General features: G+C 36.7%; 1 protein-coding gene across 5 annotated transcripts; it reads right to left on the bottom strand.

Moving 5' to 3' along the window:
• Nucleotides 1-332: 332 nt before the first annotated feature.
• LOC107216661 (vascular endothelial growth factor receptor 3) lies at nucleotides 333-18,682 on the bottom strand. Of its 5 annotated transcripts, none has more exons than XM_046737188.1 (28): nucleotides 18,448-18,670; nucleotides 16,622-16,749; nucleotides 16,316-16,502; nucleotides 14,583-14,707; nucleotides 14,056-14,209; nucleotides 13,689-13,834; nucleotides 13,222-13,402; nucleotides 12,923-13,052; nucleotides 11,560-11,765; nucleotides 11,302-11,468; nucleotides 11,032-11,173; nucleotides 9,562-9,689; nucleotides 9,256-9,442; nucleotides 8,415-8,539; nucleotides 7,891-8,044; nucleotides 7,524-7,669; nucleotides 7,057-7,237; nucleotides 6,761-6,890; nucleotides 5,490-5,695; nucleotides 5,232-5,398; nucleotides 4,958-5,099; nucleotides 2,110-2,244; nucleotides 1,820-1,987; nucleotides 1,592-1,731; nucleotides 1,266-1,428; nucleotides 1,083-1,189; nucleotides 864-1,013; nucleotides 333-788 (listed from the first exon to the last, which is right to left on the bottom strand). In XM_046737188.1, exons 1-27 carry the CDS (start codon nucleotides 18,554-18,556, stop codon nucleotides 891-893), a joined length of 4,077 nt encoding a protein of 1,358 aa, XP_046593144.1. In that variant the 5' UTR covers nucleotides 18,557-18,670; the 3' UTR covers nucleotides 333-788; nucleotides 864-890. The 5 variants fall into 5 exon arrangements, with proteins under 5 accessions (XP_046593144.1, XP_046593145.1, XP_046593147.1 ...); XM_046737189.1 differs by having other exon boundaries at nucleotides 333-731; XM_046737191.1 differs by having other exon boundaries at nucleotides 333-1,013; nucleotides 1,083-1,180; nucleotides 18,448-18,666.
• Between the last annotated feature and the right edge of the window lie 376 nt (nucleotides 18,683-19,058).

The following is a 19,058-nucleotide window of genomic DNA, read 5'->3' as shown; positions in this document are numbered from 1 at the left end:
AATACATTTTTCTTCTTGATAAATTTCGTTTCATAATTAAAGTCAGCAAGGTGCACATACCTTTGGCAATTTAGAATTTGGCAATTCAAACATCTTTCTTCCCGCTTGACCTTTCGCAGTCGTCACAAGTTGTCACAATAAAACAGGATATTTGCATACCAAATGGGCACGTCTCCCGTGAAAAACGACAAAGAACAAAAAAAAAACGGTGTTCATTCAAAACCAGCTACTAGAAACGAACGATGTTCAAATTTTGTACATTCGAGGTACGGGTGATCCGCCTAAAATACCTATTGTATAAGATGGAATACAGTAAGAAATTAACTCCCATCTTCGCTTTTAAATCTTTATTGTAGAAAATTATTTTAAAATTTCTATAATAAATGTGTATATTCGCTTGGTTTCTAGATTACTGAACAGAATCTACTGTTAAATACTTTTTTCAAAAAATCATTACATTCATATAAATAAATAGAAAAAGCATGAAAACAAAAATAAGAATAATTCAGGGGGAATAACGGCTGATCCCCGCATCGTCGCCACCCCTAGGCCAGGGCTTGTTGATCTGGGCGTAAATACGGGCCTGACTAAAACATCCATCAATATTCAACACGAATCACCGCTTGACACGTGTGATGTCCACCATTTTGCTCGACAAAGTATCGTATACGGAGTTTAGATTCGTATTGCAAAATATCGTACTTATGGTTTTTTGACAGTGACTTGTTATTCTATATTTTGGTTAATGAAAAGCATATTATATATTTCCCACTTGCTTGCCTGTTAAACTATAATAAAATATCATAGAAATACATATATTCCATAGGTATGCCACTTCAGTTGAGACAGTCGAATGTACGTACCGAGTTTCAAGTTTTCTCGAGGAATTCTTATTTCTTATCTTCAGATAATAACTTGGCTTGATCATCGATGTTCAACTTGGGGTCTCGGCATTCGACCGTCTTTTTCACAAAATAAACTGATCCTGCCTTGAGCAGCTTCTTACTCCAAAGCTATGAAACATGCACAAGATTAATATTTCTCCACGGAACAGCGGTTTCATTCATTCTTTTGATACTCACTCTCTTACGGTTCGCTTTAAGTCCCATGCAAGCAATGATTATGACAATAATTATGACAAGCCCGCAGATCAACCCAAGATGAATTATGTGACTTTGTCCTGAAAACACTACAATTGTTATAGGTCGAAATAATCGTCGAAGATTGAATACATCACATTCGTAATAGGTATTGCATAAGTTTACCTTCATTCACTACAACATCCACGGATCTTTCATCGCTGCCAAAACGATTCACAACTCGACACGTATATCGTCCACTATCTTGCTCGAGAAGGTATCGCATCTGGAGCTCAGATTTGTCTTGCGAAATTTTGTACCCATTGTGTTTCGGCAGTGACTTGTTATCCTACATTTTGGCAGAAAAAAAGCACACATTTCTCGTGGTAGTTGACAAAGACATTCCTAATACTTCCGTAGTGTGATAGTACACATATTCATGAATTAGTATTTTGCAAGACTTCGACGAAGATAATATCAACAAGTTTAAAATGCACTGTGCATTACGTTACCTTCAACCAGGTGATTTCTGGTTTTGGCATTCCGTCAGCTAAGCATATGAGAATTACGTCGTCTTTTCGTTTTTTGCCAGTGTCAATCACTAACTGAGAAGTGTTCATATTCCATTCGTATATTTTTGGTTTACGCCCAGCTGAAACAGTCAAAAAACAGAAGTAATTCATTTAAGTTGATTCGAGTATAAATTCTTTTCAAGCCATGATCAAAGTAATTTTACATACCCGCCACCGACAAGTTATACGCCTGGGGTTTGAAGCCCTTACTCTTGTCGAGAACATCACAAATGTAAATCCCATCGTCCGATCGAGTCACTCTGCTTATTTGAAGTATTGAAAGATGCGTAAATTTTGTTTTCTTTTTCAAAACTCTCATTCTTCCTGTTTCAAGATCTACAAAAATATGTTTGTGTACTTCACGGATTCATGTTGATATTCGTACTGTTACTGACTTCATTCGAAGAAGCAGGCTTGACTAAATATTATGATGAAAAATCAAACAAAGTCATATTTACCCGAACGATTAACGTTCCATTTAAGAATCTCATCGCTACTAAAATTAAGATAACTTGAAATACCACACGTGATATTGATGCTATCACCTTCCGCGACAGATTCAAGAGGCATTATAGCGAACGACGCGTTGACGTCTGAAACAACCACAAATTGATGAAATTATTTTGTTTTTTGATAATAGTGTACTTTGGTATTTCATCATCTAATTTCCTGGCCAAATTAACTGGAGTAATGTACTACGGCAGACGTCTCTACTTCCACATTTGGCTGCAGGTCTCACATACATTATTCGAAATCTTGCATAAGTCTGTTGTCAGATGGCAAAAAGTCACTGTCAGCGAAGATTCTGTATTTCACAAATTTTTGCAACCGAAGACAAAGCTTCTAGGGTAGATATATATCAACAGGGGCATGAAACTCGAGGGGAGCAGTAATTGGAGTGTGTGAAAGTTTTATATAACAGTGAATTTGCAAGCTATGGGATTACTCGAGTCCCGACGGATACCAGGACTGGATATCCAAGGATAGCAAGGCACCAAGAATCACACGCAGGAAAGGCTTGTTATAAACGTAATAACCAACAATTCAACTCCGGAAATGTGGAGTAAATTGATGTCAGTCTACGAGTGGAAATCGGCAACAACCCTACACCTTGAGCAAACGAAATTCTTCTCTCTAAAATGCGAAGGTCATCAGGTATCCGTCTTTTCCGGAAAACTGGAAAAAATACGGTGAAAAATAGCTCAGCTGGAAGAAGTAGTTTCAGAGCGGATGATCATAACAAAGGTGTTAACGTCGCTGTTGGAAAAGTATAAGCATTTCGTTGCGGTGTGGGAGTCTGTACCACTCCAGAGTCAGAGCATCAGGGTCATCACATAAGTAAGTTTAGAACCAGAATACGAAGAGAGTAACCAAGAAGACGACAAATTTGATCACCGATCAGGGAGCAGCGTCTTCGAGAAGTGTTGAGTGTAAGTAATGATTCAAGTGAGTCTCAAGTAGATTTGAATACTACAATTCGTGAGCCGGAAAAACGTAAAATCACAAAACCTAAAAGGTATACCGATTACGAAACAAGCTTCGTAAGTGTACTAAATGAACCAATGACATGTGGATAAGCAAATCAAAGCATCCACTCCGAAAAGTGGAAAGAAACAATGAACACTAAATTGAGTGCATTATGTAAAAACAAAACTTGGACTGTAGTACCTACTACAATAAACAAAAAAAAAAAAAACAAATAATAGATAGTAGAGGAGTATGCATCGGTTGCAGAAGGTTTTTCTATATGGCGAGATAAATGAAAAAGTATATACATGCCCATTTATATTGAGAACAAACATAACATTGTTTGTAAATTAAACAAATTTATTTATGGTTCGAAGAAATCTCCAAAATATTGGAATTCCAAGTTTGACAAAATAATAACAAAAAGAGGTTTTATTCGTTCTCAAAATGATTTTTGCTTTTATACAAAATGTAATTCTGTCTCAAAAATATATCTGCTATTGTTTGCAGATTGACATTCTCGTTGTTGTCACAAAAAATGAAGAAATCTGTGAGTTGAAAACATACTTGAGAAATATATCTGAGACAAGTGATCTAGGCCTGGTATCGAACTATTTAGGAATACGCGTTACACAAAACGTTCGAAAGGGAATTACTGAGTTGACGTGAGCAGTCTATTTCAAACAAATTTTGAATAAATTTGGTATGCAGGATTCTAAATCCATGTCGACACCCATGGAAAATAAGTTTCAGATCATTAAGCCAGATATAAGCTATCCGATACTAGAGACAAAATGTCAACAAATAATAGGCTGCGTTATGTACGCTGTACTGGCAATAAAACGATACTTATGCACTAGCGTAACGTATTTAAGCGGATACTAAAATTATGCCAATAATGGCTATGTACATGGCGCTAAAGCGAATACTCAGATATGTGAATAAAACTTTGCGATATAATTGTGCAATTGCATAGTTGCTTGGTTATCTCGCAAGCAGCAAAGTGTTAGCTGATCGTCAATAGAAGCTGAGTGCATAGCTTCGAGTTTAGCAACAGTCGAAGCCTGCGGCTGTCGAGGAGGGTGTTATAATCTTATTGTATGTCAGGTCGGCAGATCAAACAGCTGGGCTATTTACGAAGCCACTACCAAAAGTAAAATTCGAAAAGTTCGTTAAGGATTTAAACCTACGCTGAAAAAATATTTGTGCAAATAAAATGAAATTCCTGTTAAATCATGTAAGTAGAAAGAGGGTTAAACTAAAAAGTTCTCAAGATTCAGGGGGCGCAAAGTAACTGTAACAGAAATATATACGTACTATGTGAATGGAATTGGCTGGAAAGGAAAGTAAAAAGCTTTATTGAGGGGGCGTATTAAACTGTTAGTACGCAATAAAGCTTGAAGAAAGTCGCAACTTCTCGCTTTGCAATTTTGATTTATCATCCATGATCGATACATCGTACTTCGGATATAACTTTGAATTTCCGCTACTTGATTTCCTTCTTCTTCCCTCTCAAACCTCGCGTGAGAGCAGTCGTGTAAAAATTAAACATGTTTTTGAGGCGAAGCTGCAAATAAGACGTGAATATAAAAAAAAAATCTGTCACTGTACCAAACTTCAAATCCATTTTTTTTAACAATATGTTTGTTTCCCTAGACTGTTCTTAGGTATCTGTACCATCTTTTGTTAGAAATGCCAGATTCCAATAACATTCAATTCGACGCGTTTCAAATCTTGGAAATCAGTTAGTCGGATGATTCTCGAGAAAATCATGATACTATCAGTCTATGTTCAATAACCAGAGTAGATTCTGCGATACATACAATGTAAGGAACATACCAGAAACGGAGATTAATTTGGTATCTTCAACACAGCTAATATAGTTGCAGCTTCTGCATGTCAGATGTCCTGTGTCGTTAATCTTTATGTTCAAATGCGACACCGAAGTCACCGCATCGTGGTTTGTAAATTCCCCAAAATCCTAAGTGGGAAATACGTATTTAAGTATTGCGTACGTCAAACGTAGCGGAATAAGTATTCGTAGGGCTATTAGTGAGTATACATGAATCTCGAGGAAATCTGAAATCAACCAGAAAGATTTATAAGTACTTACCAAAAGAGATGCAGACCTATTTCCATTCAGTGATGGATAGTTAGGCAATTCCATATAACTCCACGTCACGTTTGCCAACGGATGACTGACCGTCATGCAGAGAAAATTTGTCGACTGGCCCGGTGCAACGTATGTCAAGGATGGAATAATTTTGGGAACCGGCGAGGCTAAGAAGTATGAGAAGTAATTAGTAAAGCGATGACGTGAACAAACATACTCAATTGTACGATTGGAAATGTACGATAGAAAATATCTTACCATCAATTGTCAAGTGAAGATTTATTTCACTCATGTCATGTTTCGTTCTCACGCGAATGACATATTCGCCGTTATCGTGCACGTCCGATTTATGTATTTCGAAAAGGTGGTTTAGCCTTCCGTCGATCCGGAAGGTGTCGCTGACCGAGTATTTGCTGCTATTGTTGAAATCGATTTCCGTGGTTTTTTCACCGTTATTCTTGTACCTACATAAAACCAACGTAACGTTTTCCGCTTTAGAGTGACAACATTTAAACTGTGAAATGATCCTTCGCTATCTCTGCAAAGATGTCATGCAGCCCTATGGGAAACGGTGTCCATACAAATACGAGCCGTGGCCACTGCTGTGTTCTACATACCGCATACCGGGACAATCTCTTGAAGCTTGAAAATCAACTGCGCATGCGCCAAGTAATTCAATCTCATTGGTCGGCGAAATCTTCCCGCAGCGATATTTTTGTCTGCGATGCACGCGAGCCAACATACGCAAAATGTGTACATTTGAATTTTCAAAGAGTATAAGCATCAAATTCCAACCGTTCTTTGAAGAATCGACTTTCCGACCCAATAACAAATACTTCCCAAACCTTTCCGAGTCACTACCTCAATTATTTGAGATTCTAACCTCGAAAATTCGTATCAACTGCATCCCCGTCAGAAATAGTTTGACAGCTAAAACTCGGGATCGCCAGCCTGCACGAACAGCCGATGAAACTCGCGCATGCGTAGTTCATTTTCATCAATTGATATGAAACGAGGAACGTGTTTATGTAATTTTTTTTTTAGAATTTGCGTTCATGCAGGTCGTAGTAAGAAATCCATCCAAATATTTATACCAATAAGAAAAGGGTTTCCTCACAATGAAGGGAAATAGATGTACATGTCCGAGGGGAAATTTTATTAGCTTTAAAATTAGCGACATCTGGGACCTGTGCGCGAAGCAAGTCCAGAGATATGAGTGCTCAGCCGTTTTTTTTTTTTACAAATTTCCGTTCAAGTGTAACTCCAAAAATACTGACACTAAAATTTAAGAAAATTGCAGGAAATCTTTCGGTGGCAACACATTCACTAACTCTTGTGAAATTTAGAAATATCGATGGGAATGTTTTCCCCACATGTGTGCAGTGTGACGTGAAATAACTATCCTTATTATTTTTTTATTTACTCTCACAATATAATTTTACAAGAACTACAATTTTTCTGATCGATTGTCTCGACTTATTAGAGCAACCAAATACGGAACTGTTCAATTATATAGAATGAACGCTCACCAGTGCAGCGAGTATTCGGGATATGCGTCAATCTTAATATTCCATCTGGAAGTCTTTCCCTCTTCTCCTACAATTGATCGATAATCGTCACCTTCAACCATCCTTACGTCGACAAAAAAGTGGTTCGGATCTGCGATTGAAAAATTAATGCATTAATGCATTATTCTGTAGAATATGTAAACAATCTCTTCTGTGCAGACCGATCGAAACACTACACCATATCTAAAGACCTGACAATACGATATCGGTCTCACTTTGTGGTATGTACAGCCAGCGTTGACGATGGTGATGCTTACCCCAAAACTTAATATCACACGTGTCTGCTGCTCCATCATCATCGAGAAATTCTTGTATGAAACAAGTGTAGCTACCGCCATCATTTTTCGTCACATTCTTAATTGTCAGCTTGGAAATATAAGATGTATACATAGGATCTGCTGTATCCGTTGTGGACTGTGTTGTGATTAGCCGCTGATGCTGGAATGTCATTGTTATCACATTTTTCTGATCAACACACTGAATGAATCTATGCAACAATTATGTGCATGTACAGCTACACTTGAAATTAAATGAAGTGCCATTATCACGAAGATATATTTCTCTTTATAGATATTGTGTCAGCGGCGTACAATATTAGGTAGTATAATTCGTATTGTTCCTCAGTTACAATAAACCTTGAATTCTTCCACTGAATAAATATACGGCCGAAATTTTACAAATATGCATGGTGTTTATTACTGTAACAGCGTTGTTGAGTACTTACATGGACTGATTCTGGGGCTTTCCATTGAAGTGTAAGATTTTGAGAAGAAGGTACGGTGATTGTGCAATTTATATTTTGATCCCTTCCCCAGACCATGTGGTGTAACGCGATTTTATCAATCTCTGGTTTGGGAATCGGAATATCATCTGCATACGACAAAAAATTATTGTTGCAACAACCAACCACTTGCAGTAACCTAACTTGTTTACTCCTTAAATACTGTCGTCCAAATTATACGAATACAATTCGATCGTAAATGAGTGTGAGACAAAGAATGTTTGAAATCCTTTATTAGAAATACCGTTAATATATTTCAGTACAACATCTCCACGTAATGAGGTCTGAGACAATAAAAAGTTTGGCTTACCTTCCTGATGGGCGAGACGATACGAAACTGACTTCATATCACGTAATGCCCTGGGTTCGTTGATTACGGAACAATTAATTTCCTGAGTAAGCAGGTGATTTACACCTTCCGTCGCAATGAACCCGATTCTTGGATCGAAGTGTCCCGTCAAGTTCTTCGAATTTGATACAAATGTTTAAAAATTGTTACGCTGATATTATCAATTTGTAATTTCAAATTTTCAAAAGATTGATACTGCCTATTTTATGTCAAATTGACTGTTAGTTTCCTAGGTTTACGTTGAGAAAAGTGATATCGCAAGCCTTGTTACTCAAAATGGTGTAAAATTTAACGGTTCGTATAGTTCATAACACCATTTTTCATAGTCAAGTCAACTATTTTCTGGCGTCAATGTTGTTAATTTTGCTTGCATACAAGGAAAATATATCCTATCGCTGTACTAAAATATGGTTACTTTTATTAGGGATCTCTTTGAGTGCGACTATGAAAATTGCACCATTGATTTTGAGTGCATATTCACTTACTTCGTTGCGTGTATGAGCCATCACAATCCAATGAGGTGACGTTGTCCGACATGGAAAGACTGCTGGGCCTCTTTTCGTTACTGGTAACTCTCTGCCCGTGGCCATTTGGGCAAACGGTTCCGTAGCTAGAATAAATAGGGTAAATTTAACAGTTTTTTATCGATGGAAGAAGGTTGATTTAATTAAAAAAATAGAACTTGTTCTAAATAAATGTTTAAAAATGAAGAAATAACACAGAAAAATTGAAAAGTGAGAAGTAATAAATTTTTTTATGAAAATCAGCGTCGCCAACACAATCACTACAGAAATCAAGTTGATATTTATCACAAGTCGTTTGATTGGAAGATGGACACGTTTCTAACGTTTTTTTTTTCTTTTGCCATCCTAACAAGTATAAAACACACGTCTCTGCCTTTTCTGTAAGCATTGTCTTGTGACGATTTGTTTCATTACAATTTATACGTACGTTGAAGGAACTATCGACTTTTTTAATCTCACGAGGAAATCGTCAATTTCAATACAAATCATAAGTACGTTCAACTGAAAGAACATTCGTTCTTGTACCAAATAAATAAATAAATTAAGGATGTATAATTGTAAAAAAATAAGATGTGAATATAAATCATTTGAAAAGAAAATCATTCATTCATCCATCCATTCATTCCCACTCGTCGTTGAATATTACACTGCGATATGTGTTATTTCAGATTACAGCTGGCCATACTGGTTTCCAAGCACGACATGTAAAAATTGGACACGTTAATCTTTCTGTGCAGTTTTACTTGTTTCATCAACTAAGCGCGCAAAAGTGTAATATTTAAACGGAAAAAATCTTGCTTACAATTTACGTAGATATGAATCCAAGCGATGTCTTCGTCAGGGTGTTCGATAGTTTGGTCGGTGTTACGGATTACGATACCCTCCTCCGCACAGGCATACCATCTCGTGTCGCTTCTAGTTGCATTATGGCAAACGAAGGAGGCGTTATTCGGACCGTAATTTATAGTATGATTGCACGAATCTTTATCCTGTAAGGTGTAAAGGTAAGAGTAAAGTTATTAGTGGCAGATAGATACTTGTAGTTTTTCTACAGCGTTATCGAAATATCAGCGCGCGTATAGGCAAGTTGGTTAGAATTGATACTTGCCGATGGAACGTCCATTACTGAAAAATGGAGCTTGCCGTCACCCTCACAGAATATTCTCAGCTCATTTCCTTCTTGGATCATGCCATCTTTCGCGTTGGAACGTATCGTTGGTTTCCGTGCTGCAACGCCTACATGAGTACACGTAGATACGGAATGATTAGACTTGTATAATATAAGCATGGTAGTTCCGTCAGTAAAAAAGTTAACATTCACAGGACCGACGTGTATTATCAGCATTTCGCTATGTATAACGTATCTTCAAAAATGTTTTTCATTAATCAGGTGATCACTTATGTCTAATTCTAAGTAATTGACATCGCTTGCCCTTCTTTCCAACTATCGCCGAGCATTAAGAAACAAGAACATATTCGCAGACTGAAAATGTGTTCAAAATATTTTTCAACCATCAATAAATAACGCGAGTGCTACATTTTTAAGGTAATACAGGTGATAATAGTTTTCGAGGTAATAGTAGTATACGTGCAAAAAGTCTTTTATACTTATACTTCTCTGCAATCGTCATCCAAATTGAGTGAATTGATTCTAAATGTCTCATATGCTTGTGTGAAACTTAAATCGATTTAAAGAGTTTTTGAGGAACCCAATTTCATCGAATCAATCATAACGTTTTACATAAGATATAATATGCAAACCGATTATTGAACGACTGATCAAAAAAACTGGAAACTGGAAATCACACAATTCAATTATTGTGAGAAACAAGTATGGACGAAAAATTCTACGCCAATGCAGGAATCTCACAATAAAGACAACTTTCCGATGTTGCTATTTGCAAACTTTGTACATTCATACATACACAAGTAGGATGTCATTTACCTTTTTTGGGAATTAAATTATTATACGATTTCTTGAAATAAGCGAAATATTAGGAAAAAAAATATCAGTTGGACACAGTTTTATCGAACAACATTACGATTGGAAAGAAGTCTCGGTACGATGACTCAAAGTCACGTGAAAACAGCAATCGCAATCAACACTTGAACATTTCTCTTAAAGCCATTGACTGTGAGATGCGAACCGTGGAAGAAGCGACTGCACGTTAAAACAGCGTTTCCAATATCTGTTAGATCATCATTCGCAAGTGGTACAAAGTAGCCAATCGCGATAAAAATGTGTGAAAATTATTCAAAAAGTGTTCCAATTTTCGCTAAGCGGTTATACAAGGGAAAGAAGAGTATTATATTTAATCAGTTAAAGTTGTTCTTTTCAATTAATTGTGAAAATAATAATAAGCCTTGCGAGAAAATTTTTTTTCCACTCATTATTTAAAAAATTTTTTATCGTTGGATATAGTTTCCACCAATTCAACTGCAGTAAATTCTAAATTACTACACGGCACTTTTAATTCCTATTGAAAAACGAAGAAATTGGTGAATGTCTGTATCCCAGATGGTCGCATTAAACCAAAATCATGATACTATCTGTCTATAGTTAAACGGAGGAACATACCAGAAACGTAGATCAACTTGGAAACTTCAACACAGTTTATATAGTTGCAGCTTCTGCATATTAGATGTCCTGTGTAGTTAATCTTTATGTTCAATTGTGACTCCAAGGTTACCGCATTGATGTTTGGAAGTTCCTTATAATCCTAAGTAGGGAATAGGTATTTAAGTATTATGTACCTCAAACGCATTCGAACAAGTATCCGATTATTTGTGAGTAGATATAAATCTCGCTGAAACCTGAAATTAACCAGGGAGATTTATAAGTACTTACCAAAAGAGTTACAGATCTATTTCCATCCAATGATGGATAGTTAGGCCGTTCCATATACCTCCATGTCACGTTTGCTAACGGATGACTGACTGTTGTGCAGAAAAAATTCATCGACTGGCCTGGTGCAACGTACTCCACGTAAGGAGTGATTTTGAGAATCGGTTGTACTAGGAAATATGAGAAATCATTTGTTCAGCGGTGATATGAACATACATACTGAATTGTACGATTGGAAATGTACGATAGAAAATATTTTACCATCAATTGTCAAGTTAAGATGCAGGTCACTCGTGTTATATTTCGTTCTCACGCGAACGAGGTAGTCGCCATTATCGTACACGTCCGAGTTATGTATTTCAAAAAGGTGGTTTAGCCTCCCGTCGGTCCGGAAGGTGTCGCTAACCGAGTATTTGCTGCTATTGTTGAAATTAATTTCCTTAAGTTCTTGATGATCGATCTTGTACCTGTATAAAAGCAACGCAAAATTTTCCGTTTCAGTATCTAACTACGTAAAGTTTTCATCCTGCATTATAGGAAGCAGCGTTCATACGAACAAGACCCGTGTCTACTAGTATATTCTACATATGAGTCGAAGAACACACTCTCGAAACGGTCAGTTCTTAAAATTCTATCAAAGTTCGTGAATATATTGTATTTGACCTCAGAGAACTTCTCTAATTTCTATTTTTTTTTTTTTATTATTCCAGCGTGAGTGTTTTTAGAGTTACCCGTGATCAAAGTCTGTAAAAAAAACCTTCCCAACAGTCATGCACGGTGATCTTCAAACCAGCTAATATCTCCGGACCTATTTATCCTGGAGCGTCCTGACGGAGGTCTCCTTTTAAGTTCAATAAAACTTCACTCCAGAACCTGGTAATTAATTACGCTTTTCTTGGAATCGAACATGTTTTTCAATTGGTAAAAATATTAAAATCGATATTTCACCCTGATCTACGCGATTTAAAAATTTTTAAAAAATACCAGCTCGTTCCTTGTTCGATTTCCAATAAAAACTAAACCGTTTATAATGAAGAGGTAACGGAGTGCATGCGAAAAAAAACGCGGAACCCGAATATTAGTTAGCGTGCCTTAAACCTAGAAGCGACAGTACGAAATGGACCGTTTTCAAACACTATTTATGACGAATACCGCATTATTTCTTCATCAGTGGACATTAAACGAAGAAAGTGTTTGTATATTTTTTTGAGAATTTGTGTTTATGCAGATTATGGTAAAAAATCTATCCGACTATTCATACCAATAAAAAAAAGGCATCTTCACAATGAAAGGAAATAGATTTTCAGTGCTCAGGTGTTTTTTTTTCTTTTTCTACAAATTTCCGATCAGGTTTAACTCCAAAAACACTGACATTGAAATTTAAAAGAATTGGAGGAAATCTCTCGGTGGCAACACATTCACTAACTCTCGTGAAATTTGGAAATATCAATGGGAATGTTTTCCCCACATGTGTGCACTGTGACGTGGAATAACTATCCTTATTATTTTTTTATTTACTCTCACAATATAATTTTACAAGAACTACAATATTTCTGATCGATTGTCCCGACTTATTAGAGAAACCAAATACGGAACTGTTCAATTATATAGAATGAACGCTCACCAGTGCAGCGAGTATTCGGGATATGCGTCAATCTTAATATTCCATCTGGAAGTCTTTCCCTCTTCTCCTACAATTGATCGATAATCGTGACCTTCAACCATCCTTACGTCGACAAAGAAGTGGTTCGGATCTGCGATTGAAAAATTAGGCATGCATTAATGCATTATTCTGTAGAATATGTAAACGATCTCTTCTGTGCAGACCGATCGAAACACTACACCATACCTAAAGACCTGACAATACGATATCCGTCTCACTTTGTAGTATGTACAGCCAGCGTTGACGATTGTGATGCTTACCCCAAAACTTAATATCACACGTGTCTGCTGCTTCATCATCATCGGAAAATTCTTGTATGAAACAAGTGTAGCTACCGCCATCATTTTCCGTCACATTCTTAATTGTCAGCTTGGAAATATGAGATGTATACATAGGATCTGCTGTATCCGTTGTGAACCGGGTTGTGATTAGCCGCTGATGCTAGAATGTCATTGTTATCACATTTTTCTGATCAACACACTGAATGAATCTATGCAACAATTATGTGCATGTACAGCTACACTTGAAATTAAATGAAGTGCCATTATCACGAAGATATATTTCTCTTTATAGATATTGTGTCAGCGGCGTACAATATTAGGTAGTATAATTCGTATTGTTCCTCAGTTACAATAAACCTCGAACTCTTCCACTGAATAAATATACGGCCGAAATTTTACAAATATGCATGGGGTTTATTACTGTAACAGCGTTGTGGAGTACTTACATGGACTGATTCTGGGGCTTTCCATTGAAGTGTAAGATTTTGAGAAGAAGGTACGGTGATTGTGCAATTTATATTTTGGTCCCTTCCCCAGACCATGTGGTGTAACGCGATTTTATCAATCTCTGGTTTGGGAATCGAAATATCATCTGCATACGACAAAAAATTATTGTTGCAACAACCAACCACTTGCAGTAACCTAACTTGTTTACTCCTTAAATACCGTGGTCCAAATTATACGAATACAATTTGATCGTAAATGAGTGTGAGACAAAGAATGTTTGAAATGCTTCATTAGAAATACCGTTAATATATTTCAGTACAACATCTCCACGTAATGAGGTCTGAGACAATAAAAAGTTTGGCTTACCTTCCTGATGGGCGAGACGATACGAAACTGACTTCATATCACGTAATGCCCTGGGTTCGTTGATTACGGAACAATTAATTTCCTGAGTAAGCAGGTGATTTACACCTTCCGTCGCAATGAACCCGATTCTTGGATCGAAGTGTCCCGTCAAGTTCTTCGAATTTGATACAAATGTTTAAAAATTGTTACGCTGATATTATTAATTTGTAATTTTAAATTTTCAAAAGATTGATACCGCCTATTTTATGTCAAATTGACTGTTAGTTTTCTAGGTTTTCGTTGAGAAAAGTAATATCGCAAGCCTTGATACTCAAAATGGTGTAAATTTTAACGGTTTGTGTAGTTCATTACTCTATGTTTCATAGTTATGTCAACTATTTTCTGGCTTCAACGTTCTTAATTTTGCTTGCACACCTAGAAAATATATACTATCTACGTACTTTCAAAATACTGTTATTTTGTTTACGGATTTCTTTTAGTGCAACAATGAAAATTGCACTGTTGATTTTGAATGGATATTTACTTACTTCGTTTGTTGTATGAAGAAGCACTTCCCAATGAGGTGACGTTGTCCGACATGGAAAGACTACTGAGCCTGTTTTCGTTACTGGTAACTCTCTGCTTATGGCCATTTGGGCAAACGGTTCCGTAGCTAGAATAAATAGGGTAACTTTATCAATTTTTTTCCACCTGAGTAGCAGTTGTGGCCATTCTGCTATCGCGTTGTGACCATCTTTGTTACGTACAATTTGATGTTATAGCTACAGCCCATACAGAGGTGTGTTAATCTGTGTGAAGACTAATTAAGTAGAGTTATTAAAACAATCAATTCGATCGACGCGTTTCTTTGGCACTTGGGCCGCAAAAAAATTTGTAATTGAGTAGAATAAGCCAGGGTAGGAAATGTCATTAGAAATGGGTTCCAAGGACCTGAGAAATGCTCCTCAAATAGTCTGGGAAGCTGCGTTGTAAAATTTCGAATGAAAAAGTAATGCATCAGCCGGTCATTCTGTAATGGAAGTAATTTATATTAGAAATTGAAACTTCATGGTTCTTGCAAATTTTTTCCCATTAAAATTGAAATCGTATGATTATTAGTAATTATTTATCCTTGAAAATTGAATGATTATAGGAAATTATTTACTATTGAAAATTGAATTAAGTGCGAGCAAGAGTAGAGCGTTTGATACTCCACAGTGCTGGCCAAGGGTTAATGGGAGTTATTTTCCATCGAAAATTAAAATTTACCTGCTGAGGGATATATTTTGCATTAAAAATTAGAAATTGTTGGCTAATAAAAACTGTGGTGCATTAGAAAAAAGGAGTGCGTTATTTGCAACCCTGCCAGGAAGCGATCGGGCATCGAAACCTCAGGGGTCGTAAATCTTGCAATCCTCTGATGGCCTGGCCAAATCGCCGGGCTAAGTACGTGGGCGCGGCGCCAGCAACACCCCGAGACGAAGCCCTTCTGGGTGCCTTGGAAGGCGCCTCTCCCACTCGAGGTGGGGAACATTGCTGGGCCCTTGGACCCCTCAAATAAGACAGAACCCTGCCAGCAATGAATATCTGTAAGCATCCCTCAAATAGCTCACGAGTTCCCTCGCATATTAAACGAGTCTTCGTTAATCAGTTTTCACCTTCAATTATTCCATTGTTTGATTATTTTCACACCCCATCAAGCCCCCAACAAAACACACTTCCACCAACCCCGAAAATATGTTTGAAAGTTTACCAAGTATTAAAAACTTCTGTTCGAAACTTGCTCAAAGTCAGATTTTAGTCACGAAACGAGTAATTAGGGAAATAAAAATTTCAAATCAGCGAGTACAGAACTTTGTGACAATGGCTAAAAATAGATGGCATTCACGAATTGCGCATCGATGCTCTCCGCTTTGAAGTTCTCGATGCAATCGAAATAGGGTGTCTACTTTCTGCAAATAATCGATGGACATTACGTCGGTAAAACGAATATGCGTTTCGGATTCTCAAAGGTATTAAATTTATAAATATATGCAGTTTGCAAATAAGCGCATGAAAAAAAAAAACAGATCACATGACTGGTAGAGACACGCAATTTTAGATCAAGCATAAGTCGTTAAATTATACCGCAATATGTGTTATTTCAGATTACAGCTGGCCATACTGGTTTCCAAGCACGACATGTAAAAATTGGACACGTTAATCTTTCTGTGCAGTTTTACTTGTTTCATCAACTAAGCGCGCAAAAGTGTAATATTTAAACGGAAAAAATCTTGCTTACAATTTACGTAGATATGAATCCAAGCGATGTCTTCGTCAGGGTGTTCGATAGTTTGGTCGGTGTTACGGATTACGATACCCTCCTCCGCACAGGCATACCATCTCGTGTCGCTTCTAGTTGCATTATGGCAAACGAAGGAGGCGTTATTCGGACCGTAATTTATAGTATGATTGCACGAATCTTTATCCTGTAAGGTGTAAAGGTAAGAGTAAAGGTATTAGTGGCAGATAGATACTTGTAGTTTTTCTACAGCGTTATCGAAATATCAGCGCGAGTATAGGCAAGTTGGTTAGAATTGATACTTGCCGATGGAACGTCCATTACTGAAAAATGGAGCTTGCCGTCACCCTCACAGAATATTCTCAGCTCATTTCCTTCTTGGATCATGCCATCTTTCGCGTTGGAACTTATCGTTGGTTTCCGTGCTGCAACGCCTACATGAGTACACGTAGATACGGAATGATTAGACTTGTATAAGCATGGTAATCCCGTCAATAAAAAAGTTAACATTCACAGGACCGACGTGTATTACCGACATTTCTACATGTAAGTATCATCAAAAGTGTTCTCTATTCAAATTACTGATATTGCGATTGGCAAACTATGTTTTTTCCAGTACGGAGGAAACGTTGCCATCTTAAAAAAAATATCATGCCAGAATGTCCAGTGGATGTTTCATTGGTTTTTTCTTCAACCAACAAGTTTAAACTACATGTCGTAGCTTTGATGAGGTAGTCGACACGTAGTTTGCAATACGTCTTATCACTCATAAATGTACAGGAAGGAAGTAGACGGTGGTTTCCTGGCAGCAGTATGTGAGGAAATTTTAAGTGGTTAATCAAGTGACAGTAAGCCCGAGTCATTCTGCGTCACATAATTATGGGTGACGATAAAAAGTTCTGTGGCGAACTTCAGACGTCAACTGCCACATCTAATAAAATTCCACTGTAAAAAAGTAGTTCATTCGTCATGCAGTATGTTCATGTTTTTTTTAATTTCAGTATCTTCACCAATGATTGTAATTTCAGCATGTAGTTTTCAACCTCAATAAGTTGAACTTTCCAAATTACAGGCATTATAGATCAGTACGAAATCATACATCTGGATTGTTCAATACTAAAAAAGTTTCAAATTATTAGGCTTTTTGTAGAAAATGAAGAAATATCAGTTAAACTCGGTTGGGCGAATATTTTTTTTCATCAAACTGGCGATTTATTTTGATGAAAAGGTTTCAATAAAATACTACGTCGAAATTTTTAGATTTTTTAAACGCTGAGACATATATGTATACACTAAATTACATCGCTTCCAAAGGCTAGCGGATAAATGATTCATAAGTCTGTCTCAAAATCTCGAAAAAAAACGTAATCATTCAAACTAAACAATACATAATCGGCAAGTAAATGAAGTATTTTATTGTTTTTCCTGACTGTCCACACAAGACCTGCGGATCGAAAATTTACATGACACCAAAAAGATAACATTCATATTCCCAATATCATGGCATATTGAAGAATAAGTGAAAGATATTCTAGAAGTAGTTGAGCAACGTTAAAATAGTTCCGATTTTAACTTTTCCGTGCAATCTCACGTTGATATCGGAAAACGGTTGATAAAATATCCATCACATCTCTGAGCGTATGCAAAGAATGTAAAAGCGCTCAGATTGGATAAACTTTCTTCAGAATTTGTCAGTTTCCAATCTAATATATCGTAATTTTATTTGAAAATATGTCAGACATTTTCTCCCACCTGCAGAGTAGTCGATCTAGCACGGTGACCAAAAATATGTACAGTAGCGCTCAAAAGTATTTTGATAATATGAAATTCGTTATTACTTTAACCAATCGTTTTTCTTACTTTTCTTTATTTTAACTTCATTTTCGAGTAATGGAGAGTTAATTTTTAAAAATTATTTAGAACATCGAATTTGTTTCAACAAATAATATTATTGATTTTTGTAGTTTATTCTTGCATGTAATTAACTCAATTAATATCTTTGTCAAAATACTTTTGAGCGCTACTGTAACTACGTACTTTACAGTTTCCTCCGTACGGTACGTAACAGAAAACCAAAAGACAAGAGTAACAAAAATGTCTTTCAGCATTTGCAGTGTGGTTCGCAATCTTACCTTCACGCAGTCCTGAGACGATGAAAACAACGAAGAACGTCAAAGTGATGCGATCCATGTTGTGCCAATGATTTTGTTTCACAGGATCAGGTACAAAATCGAAATTCATTCCTCTTCTGGCAAAACTGTCTGGTAACAGTGCGATTCCGATTTAACCCCGAAGAAATCACAACGCACGCTTATACCACAAGTTGTCGTGGCTTAATGATTCTGATACAAAATGCTCGTCATATTATATAACAAGAAACGGATGAAACTTGTCTCATTAAAACTCTCCGATGCGATAAGTAATTTGTTCAAGTATCCTCATTCCCCCTCTCTCTCTCATTTAGAAATGGAGAGGACAAACAATCTTGTTCACATTGCGACAATTCAATATTTGTCTGTGAGTACACATACTGATCGTCAGTTTCACGATTTATTTATCACAAGTGAATTTATTCATCATCGCGTTCTCAATCCACAAGCAATTACCCGTTTAGGATTTTCGTTCATTATATGTTCAGAAGAATGTAACAAACATATTACCTACCCTTTTATGGTTTAGTAATGCTCAAAAAACTGTTCTGACTCTGTCGTAACGGTTGTGGTCTTGTGGGACTTCTACAAGA

Source organism: Neodiprion lecontei, chromosome 4 (assembly GCF_021901455.1).
Source record: "Neodiprion lecontei isolate iyNeoLeco1 chromosome 4, iyNeoLeco1.1, whole genome shotgun sequence".
Classification (NCBI taxonomy): Eukaryota; Metazoa; Arthropoda; class Insecta; order Hymenoptera; family Diprionidae; genus Neodiprion; species Neodiprion lecontei.
The sequence above is the reverse complement of the archived record's forward strand: the minus strand, read 5'-3'. Positions and strand labels throughout refer to the sequence as shown.

What these genes read in the sequence shown, in the direction of transcription:
- LOC107216661 (XM_046737188.1), bottom strand. Translation starts at nt 18,556, where the DNA reads ATGAATTTCGATTTTGTACCTGATCCTGTGAAACAAAATCATTGGCAC. An exon ending in CAGTAATGGACGTTCCATCG is followed by an intron (nt 9,443 to 9,561) that starts GCAAGTATCAAT and finishes TACACCTTACAG; the next exon opens with GATAAAGATTCGTGCAATCA. An exon ending in GTGTGATATTAAGTTTTGGG is followed by an intron (nt 6,891 to 7,056) that starts GTAAGCATCACC and finishes TTTCAATCGCAG; the next exon opens with ATCCGAACCACTTTTTTGTC.